Raw genomic sequence first — 24,347 nt, 5'->3', positions numbered from 1 at the left:
GCTAAGAAACAATGGTAAACACTGAAAAAAGCCATTTATAAGATAGTTCCCCTTTAAGCACATGTATAGTCAATTGGTCCTGTTGTTCAGCCTCACAATGCTATTTGATTGATAGTAAATGTGTTTATATGTCCCACCCTCTGGCCTCTGAAGTTGCTAATTTCTTTTTAATTTGGGCCTCACAGGGTTAACCTCTTAAGCCCGAGATATACAGTAAAAGTGTATATTTTCAGCATTATGTTTGTTTACCAATTATTTTAACTGTTATTAGTGAAATATAAGATTATAGAAATCTCAGGGCATTGAGTCGGAAACCGGCGCATATTGACAGGAGGAAGTGGCACAGCCAAAAGTGAGTGTAGTCTTTTGAAGGAAGAGACTCAGGGCTTTCAAATTTCGAAAAACTACCCTACCCAGCTCACACCAGCCCCTGTCAATCATCTGACTTCTGGATTTACTTTTTAATTTCTCTTATTTTTTGGGATTATCTCCCACAAGCCTGAACGTTATTTCCATAAAACAGAATGCAGTTAGTTTCTCTACCTTTCTGTGAACGTCTTGCAAAAAACGGTGTTGCAATATGATGAAAAATGGTGGAGAAATTTACATTATAAAAAAGATGGCAGAATTCAGTACTGTATCTACAAAACCTTCTGTTTAATCATCTTCCCTTTATTCATTTGCTTAGATTTTTCAGGTCTGGTCAATTTTAGCATGGTGTTATTTACAGTCAAAGATAATTTTTTTTTTAAATAGAATTGATATTCTCCTTTGGTTCATTACAATTTACTCAAGCCTAGTAACAGACACACTATTTATGACACTGATCCATATATGTCCCTAGATTCAGATACCAAGAACATGCAAATGGACCATTTAAAAAAAAATTGTAAATGTTTATTCTACGTCCTTATGAACGTGGAAGAGCCGCACATTGACGGGCAAAGAGCCGCATGCGGCTCGCGAGCCGCGGGTTGGCCACCCCTGCTCTAGGCGATCGCGATTGTCGAACGTGTCCTGCTCACTGCTGCTCGCAACGAGTCCCTAGTTGTTTGGGGGCTGTGGGGCTGGCACTAAGCTGGCCCATGCATGTTCATAAGGTCTGGTCTTGTTTGAATATTACATATAAGACCAAAAAAATAAAATGTAATATAGAAATGTCGGCCTTCTGAAAAGTATGTTCATGTATGTTCACTCAGTACTTGGTTGGGGCTCCTTTTGCACAAATTACTGCATCAATACAGTGAAATATATAGACTTTTCCACAATATTCAAATGTATTGAGCTGCACCTGTATAACACATTAGAATGACGCACTAGACTGAATGACTCTCTTCTCTCAGGTCCATGCTTTATAACGGCTCCGAGGTCATCAGAGACTTGGAGTGGGTGATCTTTGACGAGGTGCACTACATTAACGATGCTGAGGTAATGTCACCCTGAGTCACGTGAAAAGCCTTTATATACAACTCTTTATGCTGAGGTAATGTCAGCCTGAGTCACATGAAAAGCCTTTATTAGGGCGGCTAAGTGGCACAGTGGGCAAGGCGCTCGCCACTAACGCAGGAGATGCTGGGTTCGAGCCCAGCTCTTGGCGTTGCTTCCGGCTTGGCTGGTTGTTCATACTAATACAATTGGCAGTATTAGGGGGTGGGAAAGCCGGTGGGTGGGGATCGGACTTTGTGGACAGCGACTCCTACAGGTCGGTTGGTGCGCCTGTACAGCAGAATCAGGAAGTATCTGGGGCAGCGTGAGCCTCCCACGCGTTACTCCTCGCCACTGAGAGATCGCGCTGTACAGGTGAAAAGATGCGACGGCTGCCTCCTCGTGTACCGGAGGGGACACGTGATGCAAGGCTTCGTCCACATTGCAGCCGACCAGTGGGAGGCATGGTCTACCAACGTTCGAGACAGGGGAGGGAAGAATTGGATAATACCAAATTGGGATGGGAGAAAAATAGAAAATGGGGAGAAAAAGTAGATAAAAAAAAAAAAAGAAGAAAAGCCTTTATTACAACTCTTTATGCTGAGGTAACGTCAGCCTGAGTCACGTGAAAAGCTTTTATACAACTCTTTGGTTTGAAAGTCAATGACTCCTCCCTTTTTCTCCTCTCCCCCCTCCTCCTTTTTCTCCTCTCTCCTTCAAGAGAGGAGTGGTGTGGGAGGAGGTGCTGATCATGCTTCCCGACCATGTCAGTATCATTCTGCTCAGCGCCACTGTGCCCAACGCGCTGGAGTTCAGTGAGTGGATCGGGTAGGTAAACCCAGTGCTGCCCCCTGCTGCTCAGTCTCATCATGTCATGGGAAATGCAACAGGTTTAGTGATGAGAGGAAAAGTCACAATCTGTTTTTTAAACTCATGTGTGGATCAGTAGTGAGATAGATAGATTCTGTATACATGTAATTGCGCTGTAATCCTCAACCACAGTATGTGCTATATATATATTTGGTTTTTATTAATATTCTCTTCTCTTCTCTTCTCTTCTCTTCTCTTCTCTTCTCTTCTCTTCTCTTCTCTTCTCTTCTCTTCTCTTCTCCTCTCCTCTCCAGACGTATAAAAAAAAAACACATTTATGTGATCAGCACAGTGAAGAGGCCCGTCCCTCTGGAACACTATCTGTACACGGGCAACAGCACGAAGACACAGAAAGAGATGTTCCTATTGCTGGACGCTACAGGCAACTTCCTCACAAAAGGGTACACGCATGAATTTGGTCCGGAACTGGATGTCATAAATACTACTATGTGATAATTTGATATACAGGGTGGTTACTTAAAGGAACACGTCAACATTATGGGAAATGCGCTTACCGTCTTCTCCAGAGTCAGACAAGAAGATGGATAGCAATGTCCTCTCTGTGCATTCGATAGAAAGCTATTCAACTGCAAGCTAGCCTAGCTTAGCACAAATTAATCCATATCTGCTTTCTACTGAAAGCACAGAGAGGAAATTGGTACAGTATCTATCTTCACCCATTTCCCATAATGTTGTCATGTTCCTTTTAACGTGATCATTTCTGATAGAGACGGTTGGTGTATTTGTTATTCAGGTACTATGCAGCTGGCGATGCCAAGAAAGAACGCACCAGCAAACACGCCCAGTCATTTGGCACAAGGAACACTTCTCAGAACACGTCATCCAGCCAGGTGCTCTGCTCCCTCTCTCTTACTATGTGTTACCCTTTCCTTCTATCATTAACCTTTCTGCTACCATACTCTTAAAAGGGAACTACTCCCCAATTTCAGAATTCATGTTATTTCTCTGGTCTAAGACCGGACAATAATATTAGTGAAAATGAGCAACTCTCTCCCAAATCCAAAAACGAGAGAGTGGTAAAACTCAAACTTGTGATGTCATCAAGTATAAAGGCCATGTCTTAGGCCATGGAAATAACACATTTTAATAAAAAAATTTAGTGGTGTTCCCCTTTAAAGGAACATGACATTTTAAATGTTATTTAAACGTTCCCACCTCGGGGGACTATGCAATTTTCAGTCTGGGTGAAAGATCTATTGGTGTAGATTTAGGAATAAAAAGTTCTCCATTTAGAATCTACCCAGTTTTGCGCAATTATAATTTTAACGTCGGGACTAGATCTTTCCTCGCGAACGGATACTTTGTCATCGCGTAGTTATATTTGATGTAATTGGTGCGAGTTCTGTCGCGTGTCTTGCGCTCGACCAATAGCAGCCGCTTTGTTGCCAGGTTACCCGACAACAACAAATTTGTGTAAACAGTAGTACATAATGGAATCAACGGAGAAGGAGTACATATCGACAAGGACGAAAATGGACAAAAACCACCTTCTAAAGTTCGCAAAAAGGTTTATTTTTCTTTCTTTTATATATAAACAATGTTATATGCATCTCACGTCCGTTCAGAAAGAAAGTGTACAAGATTTTACACAGACACGTGGGATAGATATAGAAACTGCGTTGAGCGGTGGCTTAAATTGCCAGGCGAGAATCGTATCATTGCGGATACATACAGATTACAGACATTGTTTAGAGATCGAGTTTGCCAATGTTCCTGGAGATGCTGGTTTTCACGCTACTTGCTATAGGCATTTTATCGACAAAAAAGTAGGATATGTACAGATAAAGGCTATGTGCAGGTAAGGTAAGTACTACAGACAGGTGAGGATAGGTATAATATGCGGTGGGGCGGCTACGTGGCGCAGTGGGCAAGGTACACGCAACGAATGCTGGAGACTAGGCTCGAACAGGACGCCTCCTGTTTGAGCCCCGCTCTTCACATTGCTTTCAGTTTAGCTGGTCGTCCACAGTAATACACATTGGCCGTATTACGGGGAGGGAAACTGAAGGGTGGGGATCAGGCGTTGTGGACAGCGACTCTTACAGGTCGGTTGGTGCGCCTGCGCAGTAGAATCAAGAAGCGACGGGGGCGGGCCCCCTCCAAAGCCCAGACCCCCGACGCTGAAAGATCGAGCCGCGCAGGTGAAAAGATGCAACGGCTGTTACCTCGAGTATCGGAGGGGACTCGTGCTATGTATGACTTAGTCCACATTGCAGCCGGCTTGTTGGAGGCAAGAAACAACGTTCAAAGACAGGGGAGTGTTGAATTGGACGATATGAAAATTGGGATGGGAGAAAAATAGAAAATGGGAGAAAAAGTGGATAAAAAAAAAAGGTATAATATGCGGTGAGAATAAATACATATATATGGTATATACAGTATTATTGTACATGCCATCACACAACAGCTATTCTGCCTGTTTTGACTATTCTGGTTCTTGAAGTAGCATTTTTATAATGACGTTTTTAATGTTTAATTGAACTGAATTCGCACTTCCGCATCCGTACCCCCCACTGCATCAAAGTCGACCCAATATGGCGGCGAAGTGAATAAGGCGAATGGTTTCAATGTGAAAGGCTTAAGAAGCCATTTAAGGGAAATGGATACATTTTATTTTTTTCCCAAAAGTATCCCTTCAAGTCCATCCATCTTATCCTCCCTCTGTCATTCTTTCTTTCCCTTTTTCTTCTCCACCCCTCCGTCCTCTCGTGCCTCTCTCCATCTTGCCCTCCAGGACCGGGCGGTGTGGCTGTCCCTCCTCCACTTCCTGTCGCAGCGACAGCAGACGCCCGTGGTGGCGTTCACCTTCTCGCGGACACGCTGCGATGACAACGCCCGCTCACTGTCCTCCATGGACCTGACCAGCTCTGTGGAGAAGGCCGAGATCCACTCCTTCTTCCAGAAGAGCCTGAGTCGCCTCCGAGGAGGAGACCGACAGCTGCCCCAGGTTAGGGGGGTATCTTTAGAGAAAACCCAAGCAACGGTTCCTGGGAGCTCCAGAACTAACATCTAAACTAAAGTATTACACAGTCATTGGAAGTGGAATGACAAAAGCGATGTTGCTTAGGAACACAATGTGAATAAATGTTTCAGTTTGACACTCACGCAGAAGGATGCCTGGCATGTTAGCGAGGTTCTCTAGTCTACAGTCTCTCATAGTGCACTAGAAATTATCGTACACTCTGCAGGGAGCGTGCCTTTATTTTACAGTCTCACTCTTGAGTCATCTATGGCTAAGTGCTCTTGTCTCTCCAACCTCTCTCTCTCTCACTCACTCACTCACTCACTCACTCACTCACTCACTCACTCACTCACTCACTCACTCACTCACTCACTCACTCACTCACTCACTCACTCACACACCCACACACTCACACACACAGATCCTGTTGATGCGGGACCTGCTGAAGAGGGGGATAGCCGTCCACCACAGTGGCATTCTGCCAATCCTCAAGGAGGTCACGGAGATGCTCTTCTCACGAGGGCTAGTGAAGGTGAGTCTTGTGGAAACCGAGGATGGTACGCTGCTGTAATGTAGATGCTTTCTAGTGCTTCCTCTCTGTTTCCCTTAAAGGGGAATCAATATTTTGTGAACATGAGCTCCTCTCGTGAAGCCAGAACTCAAACTCAAAAGACTCAAAACTCATGATGCCATTAGATAGAAAGTCTGGAGGCATTCCATAGACAAGGAATGGGACATTGTATACACCAGGGGTCAGCAACCTTTACGATCAAAAGAGCCACTTTTCCCCCGTCCCACAAAATAAAATGATCAGGGAGCCGCACAACCTATTTACCCTTAAAATGAAGATAACAGTGTATAATGTTTTATATATCCCCAAGCATACCCCACATTTAGCATAAAACGCCTGACAATTGCATACCCAAAGTCATTTGCGATTTATTATACTTTATACTTATAGCACACAGTTTGTTGCATTAATGGGATTATAAAGCAACAAAAAGAAATATTTTGACTTTTTAATTGCTGTTTTTACCTGTTATAACAAAGGAAAACCTCAAACTCTTATGAAGAGGAGAAAAAATACTGGCTGTGTAGACCTATTTTTTAATAAAACACAGAAGAGGAGACAAAACACTGGTGTCTGTAGACAGACTTTGAAATAAAACCCTGAACTATTCAGGTATATTTTACATTTACATTTACATTTAGTCATTTAGCTGACGCTTTTATCCAAAGCGACTTACAAGTTCTGTACGACAAGACAGCAAGAAGGGTACAACTCTATCAGCTGAGTAACAATGTTTATCAAAGTGTTGCATGTTACAGTGTAGGTTAGTTTATTAGGACAAGTGCATGACAGTAAGGTTAGTCACGGTTAGATTTTTTTTGACCAGAGGTAGGCGGGAGTTTGAGTCCTTCCCTTATTTGTGGAACATTTATCAAATAGAAAGTAGTCCACTTTGAAAAAAGAATACCATGTGTAGACCTACTTTGAAATAAAACACAGAAAAGGAGAAAAAACATTGGCATCTGTAGACCTACTTTGAAATAAAACCCTGAACTATGCAGCTCTATTAGAGTCCTTCCCTTATTTGTGGAAAATCTATAAAATAAAAAGTACATTTTTCGTTGTTCGCAAATTTCGCACCACATATCAGGCATACAGGTAAGCCTTTTGTTGACTAAATATCTTAGTTGATGAAATATTTTTTCATTTCAGTGTCACAGTATGACATCGATCTCAAAAAAAAAAAAGGTTTACATTTTTTTTTTTTTGGCCAGGGAGCCGCAGCTGATTGGCTAAAGAGCCGCATGCGGCCTCGAGGCCGCAGGTTGCCGACCCCTGGTATACACAGACACAGTATCCCCTATATAACATCTTTCCCAATTCATTGTCTACGGAGCAGCTCCAGACATTATATTTGATGACATCAAAGTGAGTTTTAGCACTCTCGTTTTTGGAACAGGGAGAGAGTTGTTTGTCTTTTGAACGGACTTAGACCGTAACATGTATGAATTCTTAACTTGGGGGGGGGGGGGGGGTGTACTTCCCCTTTTAAATTCGAGGTCAACAGCTTCTCACCAGAGGTCCTAACTAGCGTTTACGTCTCCTTCAGGTGCTGTTTGCCACCGAGACGTTCGCTATGGGAGTGAACATGCCTGCCAGGACAGTGGTGTTTGACAGCATCAGGAAGCATGACGGAACAGGTTTCAGGAACCTACTGCCTGGTAGGCGTCTCCTTAGGCCTGTCCTCCACTAAGGACATTTAGTCTGTCTGTCTGTATATATGTATCGGTCTGCCTGAACGTCTCTATCTATCTATCTATCTATCTATCTATCTATCTATCTATCTATCTATCTATCTATCTATCTATCTATCTATCTATCTATCTATCTACCGTAATTCCTCTAATAGTAACCGGTATTCAATTAAAAACCGGGTCTCTATTAATGACCGGGTGCGCTGTTGAGCTAAGCAATTATAAGCCGGCCTCCTAATACAAGCCGGGTTTCATGTATATTAGAGGAATTACGGTATTTCCCTCAACGGATTTACCATAGGCAATATATTTTGTTATTGTTGTTATATGCTGGCCTGGCTGTGCAATAAATACCATATAATGGTATGGTGTTAATGTTTACCAAGAGAGTAAGCCTACCTCAGAATTGTATAAAACGAAGTTATTATTATACCAGTATTGTGATTGCACTATTTTACTTTATTTAACTTTTTTTGACCACCGGTAATTGCACTGTATACTACCGTATTTCATACAGTACTTGGTTTCAATAAATGAACCCAGTACATTTGACTGGGTTCAAACTGACACAAAATGTTGATTTATTCATTATGATCTGTTTGAAAATTTGAAATATAGGCCTCTCTCTTATACATGCCTCCTCCTAATACAAGCCTGGTATCCGCTACAGTTGAAACAAATACAAGCCGGGGTTACTATTAGAGGAATTACGGTATCTATCTATCTATCTATCTATCTATCTATCTATCTATCTATCTATCTATCTATCTATCTATCTATCTATCTATCTCTCTGTCTCTCTGTCTCTCTGTCTCTCTGTCTCTCTGTCTCTCTGTCTCTGTGTGTCTGTATCTATTTGTATTTCTGTCCAATCTCAGAAAGTGGTAGCAACTATAAAAATGCTCCATCCATCTATCTAATCTTAGAAAGTGGTAGCAATAAAGACAGTGAGAAGGACTGTCTGTGTCTTTATATTATGCATCACACTCATAGTGCATAATTTCCTCTCTTAAGCAGTGGAGAGAAAATAGACATGGTATGTTTATGTGTTTTCTTTTACGGGGCTCCCTGCGTGTGCCGTCTGACTAATGTCCCTGTGTCTGCTTGGTCCTCTCCCTTATCCTGCCTGCGTGCTTTTATCACTCTCATACCAGGTGAGTATATCCAGATGGCCGGCAGGGCGGGCAGGAGAGGTCTGGACGCCACCGGCACCGTCATCATCCTCTGTAAGGCCGGGGTTCACGCCATGGGAGACCTGCATGTTATGATGCTGGTGAGTAGTGTGAGAGGCGGGATGTCCTGGGTGAGTTTAAAGGTCCCCTCCTCCACTCAAAAACGTGTTTGTTTTTTAACCTCTTAACACATTGTCTGCCACGCATTTTGCCCATCTTATACCTCTCACTGCCAGTGCTGTAAGCCTATGGAGTCGCTCACCTTCTTTGCAGGGCTATAACTTTTTGAATATTATAGCTATATCGACATTACTATGGCCCATTCAACATCGGGTATCTATCGTTCCGTGTGTGGGAACGTTATATTTTTCCATTCATACATTGTCGTGTTAATACCGTCATGAATATAAGTATGTTTTTAGAGTGATTTGCAGTAATTCCTAGAACGCGAGTTATAGGCCCCGATGCATATTATACATAATCGATTGGCGTTTCGTTCCTATACACGCTATATTAAAAAATTCAAATGCATATGATCGGTATACATTATGCTCCATCATGCGTGAAGGAAAGGGGGGGGGGGGTCGTTTATGATTCCTTGATTGTCAGTAACGGCTTTCTTTAGTACGACATCATACGTTGATCAGATGGATTGCAATGAAATAAATGGACAATCGAGCTGGAATTAACGTTAGATTCCTCTTACCTGTGGCCGATGAGTAGGGCTGTCCCCGACTAAGGATTTGGATGGTCGACTAGGATTGGCCAAAATTTGCCGTTAGTCGACTTTGGTCGACTTAAAATATATATATATATATATATATAATATTTTAAAACTTTTATTTATTTTATTTTTAATTTTTTTTTATCATTCCATTTGGGCTGTGGGGGGTGCTTAATGTCTGAAGGAGTCGACTGAAGGCTTCTTGTCCTCTGCAAAAGCATGCAATTGGTCCACTGATGGATACATCTTGATATTTGTCTAGTCTAGTGTGTTCATTAGATGGGTGAAATCCTCTTTCAGTGCCTCTGTGCCTGTTTTCGTAGGCAGTTAGCCTCCGGTATGCGTGCCATTAGCGTTAGCCACGCTTCTAGGCCTCTTCTTTTGGAAAAAATGATAAAAAAAACATAATTATTATTTAAATTTTTTATTTTAATTGTTTTATATTATATTCGACTAAGAGGTTGGCCAGTCGACTACGGCTCCTTTCGAACGATTCGTCGACTAATCGATTAATAGGGGTCAGTCCTACCGATGAGTGGAGAAAAAATATTCCAATTATTTGATTTCCATCTGCTAGATCCGTTTTCCGTTTGTACGACGCGATAAACGCAGAAAGCATATTGATTCTTGCGTCTCGAAAGCGATCCAATGCACTAGAGTGTTTGTCTGGATCCACATAACAAGAGAGCTCTGCCCGGAACATTTTCACCAATGCACAGAACGCACCATCCGGTTGAGAGTGGAGTGCAACTCGCCCGAAATCCACCAGGCGGCGGTATTGAGCCGTTGCAATATCCGACAGAGTCCAGAGTCTCCCGGAGTCTTGCTGGATGAATTATGAATGGCAATAGCGAATAAAGGAAATAACGATCATAAAAACGAGTTAACCTAGTTTCTGGCGCTCAACGCATGGCGGCCAATAACGAGTATACTGGCCCCGGGCCCTCTTGAGGACGATTTGCCCACCGGTGCCCAACACCACTTTGGCGACCTCTAGCGGCTCTATCTACCTCTATCGAATTAAAGCCCTATTTGTTGCCTGTCGATTGCCGTTTCAGGCGACAAAATCCGTTCAGCGGTTCTTGAATTACATGCCGATATGTGAGGCGTGCGCCAAAGTACATGGCACAGTTTTATTTTTTTCGAATACCACCAGTGACTCCCGGAGCTCTACAGTAGGTCCGTCAATCATTTGGCGATCTTGAAAATGATCTGACAGGGTTGTAACTAGGGATGCTCGATATTGGCTTTTTTACCGATACCGATATTGTCCAACTCTTAATTTCCGATACCGATATCAACCGATACCGATATATGCAGGGTCCCCCCCCCCCCAAAAATGGAATCATTTCAGGTAATTAACATTACATATCTCTTGTTGTGGAATTAACACAACATTATGCATACTTTTGACAATAAATAAAATCAGAATTTGTTCTTACTTGCTTGCCTGGGTAAATAAAGGTTATAGAAATGTAAAAAAAAAAAAAAAATCTTTTGAAAACCGATACCGATATTTTCCGATATCACATTTTAATGCCGATATCGGCCGATAATATCGGTAGGCCGATAATATCGGACATCCCTAGTTGTAACCAATGAGTGTGGCTTTCCAATGATACCCCACGTGGGGATGAGCAAATCAGGGATCTAGGTGAAAAGTCACGAGTGAAAACAGGAAGAGACATTTCCGCTGAATGCATTGGAGTTCTCACTTTTTACCAAAATCGCTCATCGCTCATTTCTGAACGTATTTTTATGAAATTTGGACATGTACTATACAAGACTTCACGCTATGGACCCAGCCATACCAATTTCTTTGGATACTACTTCTGGATATTGCGACTACTACAGTTTCTCTACAACAAGTTTTTCTACAACTCAAGTTCAGACCTACTGTATGTTACTCTTATTTCATTAGCACTAAAAGTGAATTTCCTTTTATTGTATCGCAAACTTCAGAATGTTATCTTTCAAAAGAGACCAGGCCCATGCGCATGTGCTATAAGTATAAAGTATAGTATTCTGTTTTGCAAAAAAAGTATGCAGTCCTCAAAAACGAACACTAAAATGGCCACTTTTGGGGGCGCCTGTTAACTTATTGAGCGCCAAAAACGAGATATCTCATTTTTGAAAGCCAACGCTTGAGTGCCAAAAATGAAATATCTCAGGACATAGCAATCGGCGGAAGATTTGGTGCCTCAGACCTATTCTTTCCCGTATGGTAGCCATGCCCAATATACAAGATTAATTGCAATCGCCATGGGACGACTGGGATTTATTCATTTTGGAGTACCTTCTGACTGAGGTAAGGTCTATCTTAGGTAACCTGCTGGTATTTTTTTTAACCTAAAACATGCTTTTGGTAACAATCGCAGTTTCCCCCCCCCCCCCCCCCCTTGATGATTTTGTGAAGACACATATGTATATGGTATATACCTTTGATTTGAAGTTTCAGGCGAGAAACCCGAACGATTTGGGCATAATGCATATAACGCGCCATATCTTGCGATCTAGGAAAAAATACTGGATTATTTTGGAAAGGGGTGATGTTTAGCATGGAATAGCGCACAAACTACAGTATGTAGAGATTAACAGTGTTGGACTATGAACAATGCCTGTCAAATGAGCCATACTATTGTCTCCATAGCTATAATACAGAACACACGATGGGTCCGCAAACATCGCTAAAATGGTCAATAACGCTGGCACCATTAAGTAGAGATGGGAAAACAGCGTGGCGGTCAATGAGTTAATAGGTTAAACTCCTCGTGGAGGCATGCCTATGACTATACAGGTTGTTATTTGTGCAGAACTTGTCACCACAGCACCTTTTTCACATTCTTCCCCTGGAGAGGGAGAGCTTCTCTGTACTTCCCTGAGATCTGAGTTGTATGTGTGAAGTCACTAATAGGTCAAACCTCATCATGGTCCAATATGTAGTAAGTAACACGACACCTTTAGCTTCAGCGTACACAGAAAGCTGAGTAGGTATTGACATGAATATGAGCTGCCAACTTATATTTCTGGTAAATATCAATGGGTGCTTGTTGACATTTTCAGTTTATTGAACAACTTGGTGGAAAAAACATATTTGTATACAAATTGAAATTGGTGTTGGAAGCATCAAAGGAAAAAGCATTTTTCCCCCCTAGTTCAGAGCAAACTCCCATAAGAACCAACTAGTCATTTGAATGTGTACAATAGGTTCCAAGACAGTGTAGTCATGTAAGGGGGGAGTCTACCAACAAGGGCTTTAAAAATAAACAACCAACCTTCTCAAAAAGGACACAGATATCATATCTGTCATCAGTAATAAATAGAATATAGAATAGACTTTTAATTGTCATTGCACACAATTATACAAAGAAATTTCAGGGGAGCTCCCACAGACCGTAGTACAACATGCATGTAACACATAACACTGTACATATAACAGAATATTTTAAAGTGCATGATGAACGGTAAACATAATGGTTATCAAGTCCAGGTAAAGTGCAAATCTTAGGGCAGAATGATGGACAGAGTCCAGTGAGTTGAAGCTGCATCATGCCTATGAATCACAACAACAATCCTCTTTCTGCTAATCACAAGAACGCTGGATCGATTTATGTACAGGAAGCCAATTTTCTGTCGCAGCTTCGAAGCAAGAATATCCACATGGAATTAAATTAAGATTTATCATCGAGCCACAAGCCAAGATATTTATATTCAGTGACTCTCTCAATGTTAGAACCGCTTACGGTAGATATATGTACTTCATCATAATCAACATTTCTGGCTCTGGAGAACAGCATACATTTTGTTTTACTAGAATTGAGGACTAATTTAAGATTGATAAAAGCTTCCTGAAAACCATTAAAAGAAAGCTGCAAGTTCTCAGTGTCCAACTGAACAGTGTCAGCGATACAGTACACAATAGTATTGTCTGCATACAAATGAGCATGACAGTCATTCAAAGAAGAAACAATATTATTAATATGAATAGAAAAAAGGACAGGACCCAACACTGAACCTTGCGGCACACCTTTAGTTATGGACAAGAATTCAGATTGAACAGGACCTGATTTCACACACTGACATCTAGAAGATAGAGAATCCTGAAACCAATTATGTGCACCACTATCCATGCCAATACTAGATCACCGTTTTAAAAGCAAATGCTGTATCAAGGCTAACTATAAAGAGAGCAGTACAGTGTTTCCTTTTATCTAAAGCTAAAATTATATCCTTAGTAATCAATGTGGTGGCTGAAATTGTGCTGTGATTGGCTCTGAATCCAGATTGAAGTGGACTTTATTGAGTGCAAATGTAACAGTAAAGTGAAATAGTAATATACAATGTACAGGTGATTAAACTGGTTAGCAAATATATATGTAAATGATATGTCACATTGCTTGATATGATTACAAAATACCTCATAGCACTAATCTGGTACAGTTATTGATAGCCTACAGTAGGAAAGTGAAAAGGTGATTGTTAGATTCAATGTTGTAATGTTGTAAAAAGGTTCTTTATGCTATTATGAACGTATGCATCATAGAATATAAAAACCCTGGTTATTCACAGCTATAGAATAGATGATCACGACATTCAAGTCAAGTCAAGTCAAGAGTTTTATTTGTCACGGCATACGGATATACAATGAAATGCGGGTGGTCTTGCCCGCAACGATGTGCAATTGGTACAACATATAATAGAATCCAATACAAAAATGTGTGCAATAAAATTGTGCAATAACAGGTAGCAGGTAACAATAAATTTGTGCAATAACGGGTAACAGTTAACAGTTAATTGTTAGAATTGCAGTAAATTCAGGATAATATGTTTATTTGTTTTATAAACATTTTAACTCATGTCCCTAAACTCCTCTTTCAGGCTTTCCACAGCTGTTTCTAGTACATCCTATTCTCTTTGAAAACCATATTTTCCATAATATTGTCATCCATTCATTTTCAATCTGAATACTGTAGGTTTCACATAAGTTAACATACATTACTATCAAAGTTAGAAATTCCAGTATCGTGACAACACTACTTTGTGCATCCTATCTTATACTAGGGGTAGCCTAGCATCCTGGTGGATCTTTACTATATACATTATATAATGCAGAAGGACCGCCTAAATCTAGTAGATGTGCTTATCATCTTTCAGGAAATAACTCATTCAGTATGAGAAAAAACATACTAAATCAACAAAGAAAGTCTAAGAGCAAATATTATAAGAGGGCAGCCCTGGTTCTACTCTGTTGGTTTCAGTGACACCGTCCCTACTTTGTCCTTGCAGGGAAAGCCTACCACCCTGCAGTCCCAGTTCAGACTGACCTATACTATGATCCTCAACCTGCTGCGGGTGGAGGCTCTACGAGTCACTGACATGATGAGAAGGAGCTTCTCAGAGTGTCACAGAGACACACAGGTATACAATACAATACTCTGAGTCACAGAGACACACAGGTATACAATACTATACAATACTATACTCTTGAGTCACAGAGACACACAGCTATACAATACAATACTCTTGAGTCACAGAGACACACAGGTATACAATACAATAATCTGAGTCACAGAGACACACAGGTATACAATACAATACTCTTGAGTCACAGAGACACACAGGTATACAATACTATACAATACAATAGTCTCAGCTATAGAGAGACTCAGGTAGCCTGTCCCACTACCCAGTTCTATTTAGAATATAATTCAACAGTGTTACAAAAGTTCCATACAACATTATTAAAAAAACAACAACATTTTTGTTGTTGGTGAAATTTAATTAATCACACAATCACTGATACAAGCCCTCCTCTCCTACTGTGTATATTGTGTTGTTTCTGGTGCGGAGTCAATTAAATGAAAGCACCTCTTATAAAATGGACCAAACAAAAGCCCTATTCTGCCTACCTCATCTTCCTCCTCCTCCTCTTCTTCGTCCTCTTCCTCCTCATCTTCCCCCTCCTCCTCATCTTCATCTTCCTCATACTCTTCCTCCTCCTCCTCTTCTTCCTCCTCCTCTTTCAGGCCCATGAGAAGCAGATCAGGCAGCTGAAACAGACCCTGTCGTCTCTCCCTCCCCTGGACACGGAAGGCCAGCTGTCTGACATGCTGTCTTACTACCAGACCGTGAAGGAGCTACGCATCACCGCCCAGGCTCTGCAGGTACACACACACACACACACACACACACACACACACACACACACACACACACACACACACACACACACACACACACACACACACACACACACACACACACACACACATACAGAGGTACTCGTCTGTCATTGATGGATTTTAAACTACACAGCACAACTATTGCTTGGGTCTTAGCTTATCTCTCGTCTCAACCTCAGTTTGCCAGGCTTGATAACACACTGTCTGGACCCCCTACAGGGCAGGGTTTTATCCCCCTTTTTATTCACACTAATGGATGTAGTCAGGTGTCTTTGTCAAATCCAAACACTTTTGTATGACACTGTCTACTTAACCAAGGCAATGACCTGGCCTACAAAAGCATGAATTATTATATGCAATTTCCTTTTTAATTGGATGTTGGGAAGACCAAAGAGTTAACAATTGATTTCAGAAGGAAGAAGGAGGACGAGAAGGAAGAGGAGGAGGAGGAGGAGGTCCTTCCAGTAACAATCAAGGCTCAGCATAAATTGCCCAGTCTTCCACATGTCTTTGTGTCTACATGGACAGTAAATTAAACTGTAAAAAGAACAGTGAGGTTGTATTCAAAAAGGCTCAGTCAAGACTATTCTTCTTAGTGTCAAGCTTAGGTCTTTTGATATTAGCAAGAAGCTTCTTCATGTTTTTTATTAGGGAATTTTAGTTTGTGTCCTCTTTATAGCTGTGCTCTGCTGGAGGGGTTAGCATCACTGCAGACGATAAGAACAGGATCAATGAGATGATCAGAAAGGCTGTCTCAGTGATTGACTTTACCCCAGACTCACTTGAGGTCACTGTAGAAAAGAGAACAAGGGCCAAACTAAAAACGGTTCTGTATTTTGAAGGTCATCCATACTGTGTTTTTAACTGACTCAGAAGCGACTAGTGATGCCTCAGTGTTCTATTGAGTGACTAGTGATGCCTCAGTGTTCTACTGAGCGACTAGTGATGCCTCAGTCTTCTACTGAGCGACTAGTGATGCCTCAGTCTTCTACTGAGCGACTAGTGAGGCCTCAGTGTTCTACTGAGCGACTAGTGATGCCTCAGTGTTCTACTGAGCGACTAGTGAGGCCTCAGTGTTCTATTGAGTGACTAGTGGTGCCTCAGTGTTCTACTGAGCGACTAGTGAGGCCTCAGTGTTCTACTGAGCGACTAGTGAGGCCTCAGTGTTCTACTGAGCGACTAGTGATGCCTCGTGTTCTACTGAGCGACTAGTGATGCCTCAGTGTTCTACTGAGCGACTAGTGATGCCTCAGTGTTCTACTGAGCGACTAGTGATGCCTCAGTGTTCTACTGAGCGACTAGTGATGCCTCAGTGTTCTACTGAGCGACTAGTGATGCCTCAGTGTTCTACTGAGCGACTAGTGATGCCTCGTGTTCTACTGAGCGACTAGTGATGCCTCAGTGTTCTACTGAGCGACTAGTGATGATGCCTCAGTGTTCTACTGAGCGACTAGTGATGCCTCAGTGTTCTACTGAGCGACTAGTGATGATGCCTCAGTGTTCTATTGAGCGACTAGTGAGGCCTCAGTGTTCTACTGAGCGACTAGTGAGGCCTCAGTCTTCTACTGAGCGACTAGTGATGCCTCAGTGTTCTACTGAGCGACTAGTGATGCCTCAGTCTTCTACTGAGCGACTAGTGAGGCCTCAGTCTTCTACTGAGTGACTAGTGAGGCCTCAGTGTTCTACTGAGCTACTAGTGATGCCTCAGTGTTCTACTGAGCGACTAGTGATGCCTGTGTTCTACTGAGCGACTAGTGATGCCTCAGTGTTCTACTGAGCGACTAGTGATGCCTCAGTGTTCTACTGAGCGACTAGTGATGCCTCAGTGTTCTACTGAGCGACTAGTGATGCCTCAGTGTTCTACTGAGCGACTAGTGATGCCTCAGTGTTCTACTGAGAGACTAGTGATGTCTCAGTGTTCTACTGAGCGACTAGTGATGCCTCAGTGTTCTACTGAGCGACTAGTGATGCCTCAGTGTTCTACTGAGCGACTAGTGAGGCCTCAGTGTTCTACTGAGCGACTAGTGATGCTTCAGTGTTCTACTGAGCGACTAGTGATGCCTCAGTGTTCTACTGAGCGACTAGTGATGCCTCAGTGTTCTACTGAGCGACTAGTGATGCCTCAGTGTTCTACTGAGTGACTAGTGATGCCTCAGTGTTCTACTGAGCGACTAGTGATGTCTCAGTGTTCTACTGAGCGACTAGTGATGCTTCAGTGTTCTACTGAGCGACTAGTGATGCCTCAGTGTTCTACTGAGTGACTAGTGATGCCTCAGTGTTCTACTGAGCGACTAGTGATGCCTCAGTGTTCTACTGAGCGACTAGTGAGGCCTCAGTGTTCTACTGAGCGACTAGTGATGCCTCAGTGTTCTACTGAGCGACTAGTTATGCCTAGGGATGGGTATCGTTAGGATTTTATCGATACTACTACTCTTATCGATACTGCTTAACGGTTCGGTACTTTATCGATACTCTTATCGTTTTTTTTTTATTTTATTTTTGCAAGAAAAAAAGACAATTAATTAAGAACAGAATCGACATTGCTTTATTATTTATACAACTTTATAAATAAGTATTATAAATAAATATAATTTCTTCAGCAACAGCAGCAGCAATGTTCTTTTATATAACTTTATAAATAAATATAATAAATGAATATAATTTCTTCAGCAGCAACAATGTTTTAAATGTGTCTGACTCTGAATTATAGACTTTTTATAATAAACAACAAATGCAAAAGGCTAACAGAACTGTGACACTCGTTCACCCTATCCTCTGTCATCCTTCCTCTAGCTGCTAGGGAGAAAGGACTTTGGGTGGCGGAGGGAGGTAGAGGGAGGATGTGTGGTGGCCCTGGGCTCACTGGGCTGGGACATGGTGGCTGACGCCTCAGCTTGACGATCTATAAAACGTTTTTAGATTTTAGTATTTGTAGCTAAACAATTATTTTGTTTATTAGCCTATTTGTAATAATTCGTTATTAGCCTATAGGCAACTCCGTATCTTGGCTTACCGGCTGCAGATGGAACACTGCGCGCAAGGCAGTCGAATACGCGCATTTCTGCACACTAATATCATGTTTTGCCAACAGATGTTTTGATAAATTGCTCGTATTGCCACCCTTACTGGCAAATGTTTTGTTGCACTTGTGGCAACATGCGTTGTCGGCATCGACTCTTGTAAAGTATATCCATACTTTCGAGCGCTTCGCTCTATCCGCCATCACGACTCGAGTGCATGCAGAGGCAGAGCTGTCTGTGTCTCACTTCAGCACGGAGACAGCACCTTCCTTAAGTTAACAAGTAGCCGTGTGTGTACGACTATCGCGACTCGCGAGGAGTGTGTGTAATAATAATGGCTCGCTGCTGCTCGCTTCTCGTGCAGGGACAGAGAGAGGAGAGATCGTTCGCAACTTTGAAATAATAATATTAATAATAATAATAATTTCTCTAGAGTATCGATAGCAGTACCGATGACGTCGGAGCTTATAAATACTCTGGTCTTTTCTAATATAGTACCGGTTCCCGTTTAGAACCGGGGTCCGGGGGTCATCCCTAGTGATGCCTCAGTGTTCTACTGAGCGACTAGTGAGGCCTCGGTGTTCTACTGAGCGACTAGTGAGGCCTCAGTGTTCTACTGAGCGACTAGTGAGGCCTCAGTGTTCTACTGAGCGACTAGTGAGGCCTCTGTGTTCTACTGAGCGACTAGTGAGGCCTCAGTGTTCTACTGAGCGACTAGTGAGGCCTCAGTGTTCTACTGAGAGACTAGTGAGGCCTCAGTCTTCTACTGAGCGACTAGTGATGCCTCAGTGTTCTACTGAGCGACTAGTGAGGCCTCAGTGTTCTACTGAGAGACTAGTGATGCCTCAGTGTTCTACTGAGAGACTAGTGATGCCTCAGTGTTCTACTGAGCGACTAGTGAGGCCTCAGTGTTCTACTGAGAGACTAGTGAGGCCTCAGTGTTCTACTGAGAGACTAGTGAGGCCTCAGTGTTCTATTGAGAGACTAGTGAGGCCTCAGTGTTCTACTGAGCGACTAGTGAGGCCTCAGTGTTCTACTGAGAGACTAGTGATGCCTCAGTGTTCTACTGAGAGACTAGTGAGGCCTCAGTGTTCTACTGAGCGACTAGTGAGGCCTCAGTGTTCTACTGAGAGACTAGTGATGCCTCAGTGTTCTACTGAGCGACTAGTGAGGCCTCAGTGTTCTACTGAGCGACTAGTGAGACCTCAGTCTTCTACTGAGTGACTAGTGATGTCTCAGTGTTCTACTGAGCGACTAGTGATGCCTCAGTGTTCTACTGAGAGACTAGTGAGGCCTCAGTGTTCTACTGAGCGACTAGTGAGACCTCAGTCTTCTACTGAGTGACTAGTGATGCCTCAGTGTTCTACTGAGCGACTAGTGAGGCCTCAGTGTTCTACTGAGAGACTAGTGATGCCTCAGTGTTCTACTGAGCGACTAGTGAGGCCTCAGTGTTCTACTGAGCGACTAGTGATGCCTCAGTGTTCTACTGAGCGACTAGTGATGCCTCAGTGTTCTACTGAGCGACTAGTGATGCCTCAGTGTTCTACTGAGCGACTAGTGAGGCCTCAGTGTTCTACTGAGCGACTAGTGAGGCCTCAGTGTTCTATTGAGTGACTAGTGAGGCCTCAGTGTTCTACTGAGCGACTAGTGATGCCTCAGTGTTCTACTGAGTGACTAGTGAGGCCTCAGTGTTCTACTGAGCGACTAGTGATGCCTCAGTGTTCTACTGAGCGACTAGTGAGGCCTCAGTGTTCTACTGAGCGACTAGTGAGGCCTCAGTGTTCTATTGAGTGACTAGTGAAGCCTCAGTGTTCTACTGAGCGACTAGTGATGCTTCAGTGTTCTACTGAGCGACTAGTGAGGCCTGTGTTCTACTGAGCGACTAGTGAGGCCTCAGTGTTCTACTGAGCGACTAGTGAGGCCTCGGTGTTCTACTGAGCGACTAGTGAGGCCTCGGTGTTCTACTGAGCGACTAGTGATGCCTCAGTGTTCTACTGAGCGACTAGTGATGCTTCAGTGTTCTATTGAGTGACTAGTGATGCCTCAGTGTTCTACTGAGCGACTAGTGATGCCTCAGTGTTCTACTGAGCGACTAGTGATGCTTCAGTGTTCTATTGAGTGACTAGTGAGGCCTCAGTGTTCTACTGAGCGACTAGTGATGATGCCTCAGTGTTCTACTGAGCGACTAGTGATGCTTCAGTGTTCTATTGAGTGACTAGTGATGCCTCAGTGTTCTACTGAGCGACTAGTGATGCCTCAGTGTTCTATTGAGTGACTAGTGAGGCCTCAGTGTTCTACTGAGCGACTAGTGAGGCCTCAGTGTTCTACTGAGCGACTAGTGATGCCTCAGTGTTCTACTGAGCGACTAGTGATGCTTCAGTGTTCTATTGAGTGACTAGTGATGCCTCAGTGTTCTACTGAGCGACTAGTGAGGCCTCAGTGTTCTACTGAGCGACTAGTGATGCCTCAGTGTTCTACTGAGTGACTAGTGAGGCCTCAGTGTTCTACTGAGCGACTAGTGATGCCTCAGTGTTCTACTGAGTGACTAGTGATGCTTCAGTGTTCTATTGAGTGACTAGTGAGGCCTCAGTGTTCTACTGAGTGACTAGTGATGCCTCAGTCTTCTACTGAGCGACTAGTGATGCCTCAGTGTTCTACTGAGCGACTAGTGATGCCTCAGTGTTCTATTGAGTGACTAGTGATGCCTCAGTGTTCTACTGATCAACTCAAAAGTTATTTTGTTCCAACAGCGGTCCCATTTTTTTATGAACACCTTTAAATGTGGTCTATATCCATAGCACCTTTTAGCTGTTAATCATGTCTCAAAGGCTTCTCGTGGGGTTATTTATTTGTTGTGTACTGTGATTGCAACGTCTATATTGTTTTATTAATTGTTGTCTGTATGAGCTGTTTTTGGTGGCAAATGGAGTTTCCCCACAGAGATTAATAAAGCCGTCTAAACACACATCATATAAGTATAATCTTTCCTCATGCACACACATGTTTTTTATGTAAACAGGTTGTCACCAGGACGCCCCAGTACACAACATGTATCTTAGAGTCAGCCTCTGTGTGTGTTTCAGCAAGCCACCCTGGAGTCAGTCAACGGCCTGAAAGCTCTGTCTGTTGGAAGGGTCATAGTCGTCAACAACAACCAGCACCTCAATGCCCTAAGTGTCATCCTGCAGGTACGTCTGAAAGAGAGAGAGTGTCTGTGTATGGAAGATCATCATTTATTTAACTGGCATGTAACTGACATCTTGCAAATGAGGGCAACCTCAAAACTGTTAATTTATGTAAACGTAAACAATTTGCAAACAACGTTTCATATCTCTCATTCTCAGTCACACAGCAGAGCAAACTGGCCAGCATATCATCTTGACTTGATATTTAAAAAATCTCCCATTTCAAAGCATTATTGAGCAAAAGTTGTTAGTTTCATACAGGCTAAACCCCTGAGAAGCGCACATTTAATATGGATGTACGACTAGGCTGCAGTCTCAGAGCCACTCGCCTCCTCATTGTCACTTATGTCACAATATGGAACATATTGGGCGCACCTTGCAAACTCGCTAAAATCTTGATCAGACAAATGCCTTGTGTGCCTTGTCCTTGGTCAAGAATGGAATTGAAGAGAATGAGGAGAACACCGATATCATCTTTTATCCACAACCCATATGTTTTAATTTAACTATCAGTGGGAAATAGCCATCTGAACATGGTTAGTCTATATTAACCAATACACCCACTCGCTGTGAACAATGATCTGCTTGTGTTCGGACATGAGCACAATTTGTAATTACACAGATTTAGGACTAAGGAGCTGGGAGGGTAAACCCCACATAGATTAATTTGCATGTTTGTGTCCAGTGCATGTCCGGAAGGGGCTAGAGAGAATCATAGAGAGAACCCTCCAATCTGTGATGTCACTGGGATGTAACATCTGCGGCTGCTGCTGCTGCTGCTGCATAGACAGTGAATGGGGCTCTGTCTTTATGAGGCCATCACATGTTTGTGTGAGCTCTTACACCCAAATGAGGTTTATGTTCTAGCATTGCTAGAAGGTCTGAACCAGAATTAAAACCTCAGTTGGGTGTAAGAGCTCACACAAATGAACGGTTAATTAACACATAGACACATGAAAACCTTGTATCTCCAAATTAGTCAACCTTTCAGGAATAAAGATAAGATATTCCTTTATTGATCCCCTTGTGGAAATTCAGGTATCATAGCAGCATGGGGGAGGGGAGGTACAGGTAGTAGAAGACATACAGGTCACAGAATTATAGTACAGTGGAGAAGTAAAAATAAAAATAGAATAAAAAGGCACTGTAAACAATATACAATATAATTAACTCTGGACATGCACATATGGGCAACAAGGTGCGAGATGAGGGTATGTATGCCCTCTCAGTTATTTTGCCCTACAATAAATATAATCTAATAATCTAAATATAATCTAATATATAATCTAAAAAAATGAAATGCTAAATGCTAAATATATGCAATATATAATCTAATGAGGGCAGCTGGGTGGCGCAGCGGACTAAGCGCTCGTCATCAACGCAAGAGACACTGGTATTGAATCCGGCTGTCAGCTTTGCCTCCGGCTTGGCCGGCCGTCATACTGGCTCGATTGGCAGTGTCAGCGGGAGGGAAGCTGGTGGGTGGGTCCGGGTCGTTGTAAACAGCGACTCCTACAGTTCGGTCGGGGCGCCTGCACAGCGAGGGAAGGATCTGGAGGGAGGTAGTGTGACCCTTCCACACGTTACACTCCCCCAGTGAGAGTCCGCGCTGCCAGGTAAAAAGTGGTGGGCTGGGTACACATGTGTCGGAGGAAGCATGTGATAGTCTCCGCCAGACCGACGGTAGGGGGTAGAGTGCGCAACGACCAGGAAGGGGATTGGGAATTGGCATAACGACTAACATTGGGAAGGGAGAAAAACGGAAAAAGAAGGGGGAAAAAGATAAAATAAAAAAAAAATATATATATAATCTAATAATCCAATAGTCTAAATCGAATCGAATACATAATCTAAAAAGGCTAAATCCTAAATATATGCAATATATAATCTAATAATCCAATAGTCTAAATCTAATCTAATATATAATCTAATTACCTGGTCACAACATAGAGAACCATGTAAACTTTTAGTTCAAGTAAAAAAATGAAAATCACCAACATTGGAGATACAAGGTTTTCACCAGATCGCAGCGATATGTTCAGGGATGTGATTTCTTTTTATATATAATTTATTTTCTTTATTATATTTAAATTTTAAATGTTCTTTTTTATAAACATTTGGGGGGGGGGGGGGGGGGGGCAGGATCAATATTGTATGTTTTGATTATTTTTCCACTTGGTCTAAGCGAAACGCGAAAGCAACATCTATCAGACCTGCTATTCTTGCATAACAGATTTTCAACCCCTCTCCCACCTTCCTCTTCCCTGTGAACAGTTCAATCTATACAAATAAAATGTATTAATTCATTCAAATGGAGTGTTTATTAAAAAATTATAATAATCGTTTAGAAAATGTTCAGTTTATTTTTTTTAACACATTAAGTGCTACGCCCCTTCCGGGAAGTGACCTGGCCTTGCCATCCATTAACCCCATGTAAACGTAGTTGTAGTTTGTAGATCTAAACTTATATTTTATAGTATTTTATAGCAACCAAATTGTTAATGCGCAATCTCATGTTTGT

The 24,347-nt window shown here is 42.4% G+C and overlaps 1 protein-coding gene across 1 annotated transcript in view; it reads left to right on the top strand.

The window, feature by feature from the left end:
* Nucleotides 1–24,347, top strand: part of skic2 (SKI2 subunit of superkiller complex) — a 79,993-nt gene that overhangs the window by 24,092 nt on the left and 31,554 nt on the right. Inside the window, exons 12-22 of the mRNA XM_084313239.1 lie at nucleotides 1,344–1,428; nucleotides 2,147–2,253; nucleotides 2,550–2,696; nucleotides 3,050–3,146; nucleotides 5,051–5,263; nucleotides 5,700–5,810; nucleotides 7,399–7,510; nucleotides 8,698–8,816; nucleotides 14,726–14,857; nucleotides 15,466–15,603; nucleotides 21,725–21,829. Of these exons, the coding sequence (XP_084169365.1) occupies nucleotides 1,344–1,428; nucleotides 2,147–2,253; nucleotides 2,550–2,696; nucleotides 3,050–3,146; nucleotides 5,051–5,263; nucleotides 5,700–5,810; nucleotides 7,399–7,510; nucleotides 8,698–8,816; nucleotides 14,726–14,857; nucleotides 15,466–15,603; nucleotides 21,725–21,829 (1,366 nt within the window). The remainder of the gene's footprint in view (nucleotides 1–1,343; nucleotides 1,429–2,146; nucleotides 2,254–2,549; nucleotides 2,697–3,049; nucleotides 3,147–5,050; nucleotides 5,264–5,699; nucleotides 5,811–7,398; nucleotides 7,511–8,697; nucleotides 8,817–14,725; nucleotides 14,858–15,465; nucleotides 15,604–21,724; nucleotides 21,830–24,347) is intronic.

Source organism: Notolepis coatsorum, assembly GCF_963971535.1.
Source record: "Notolepis coatsorum genome assembly, chromosome: 4".
Classification (NCBI taxonomy): Eukaryota; Metazoa; Chordata; class Actinopteri; order Aulopiformes; family Paralepididae; genus Notolepis; species Notolepis coatsorum.
Note: the sequence above shows the minus strand (reverse complement) of the source record. Positions and strands in the feature narration are given on the sequence as shown.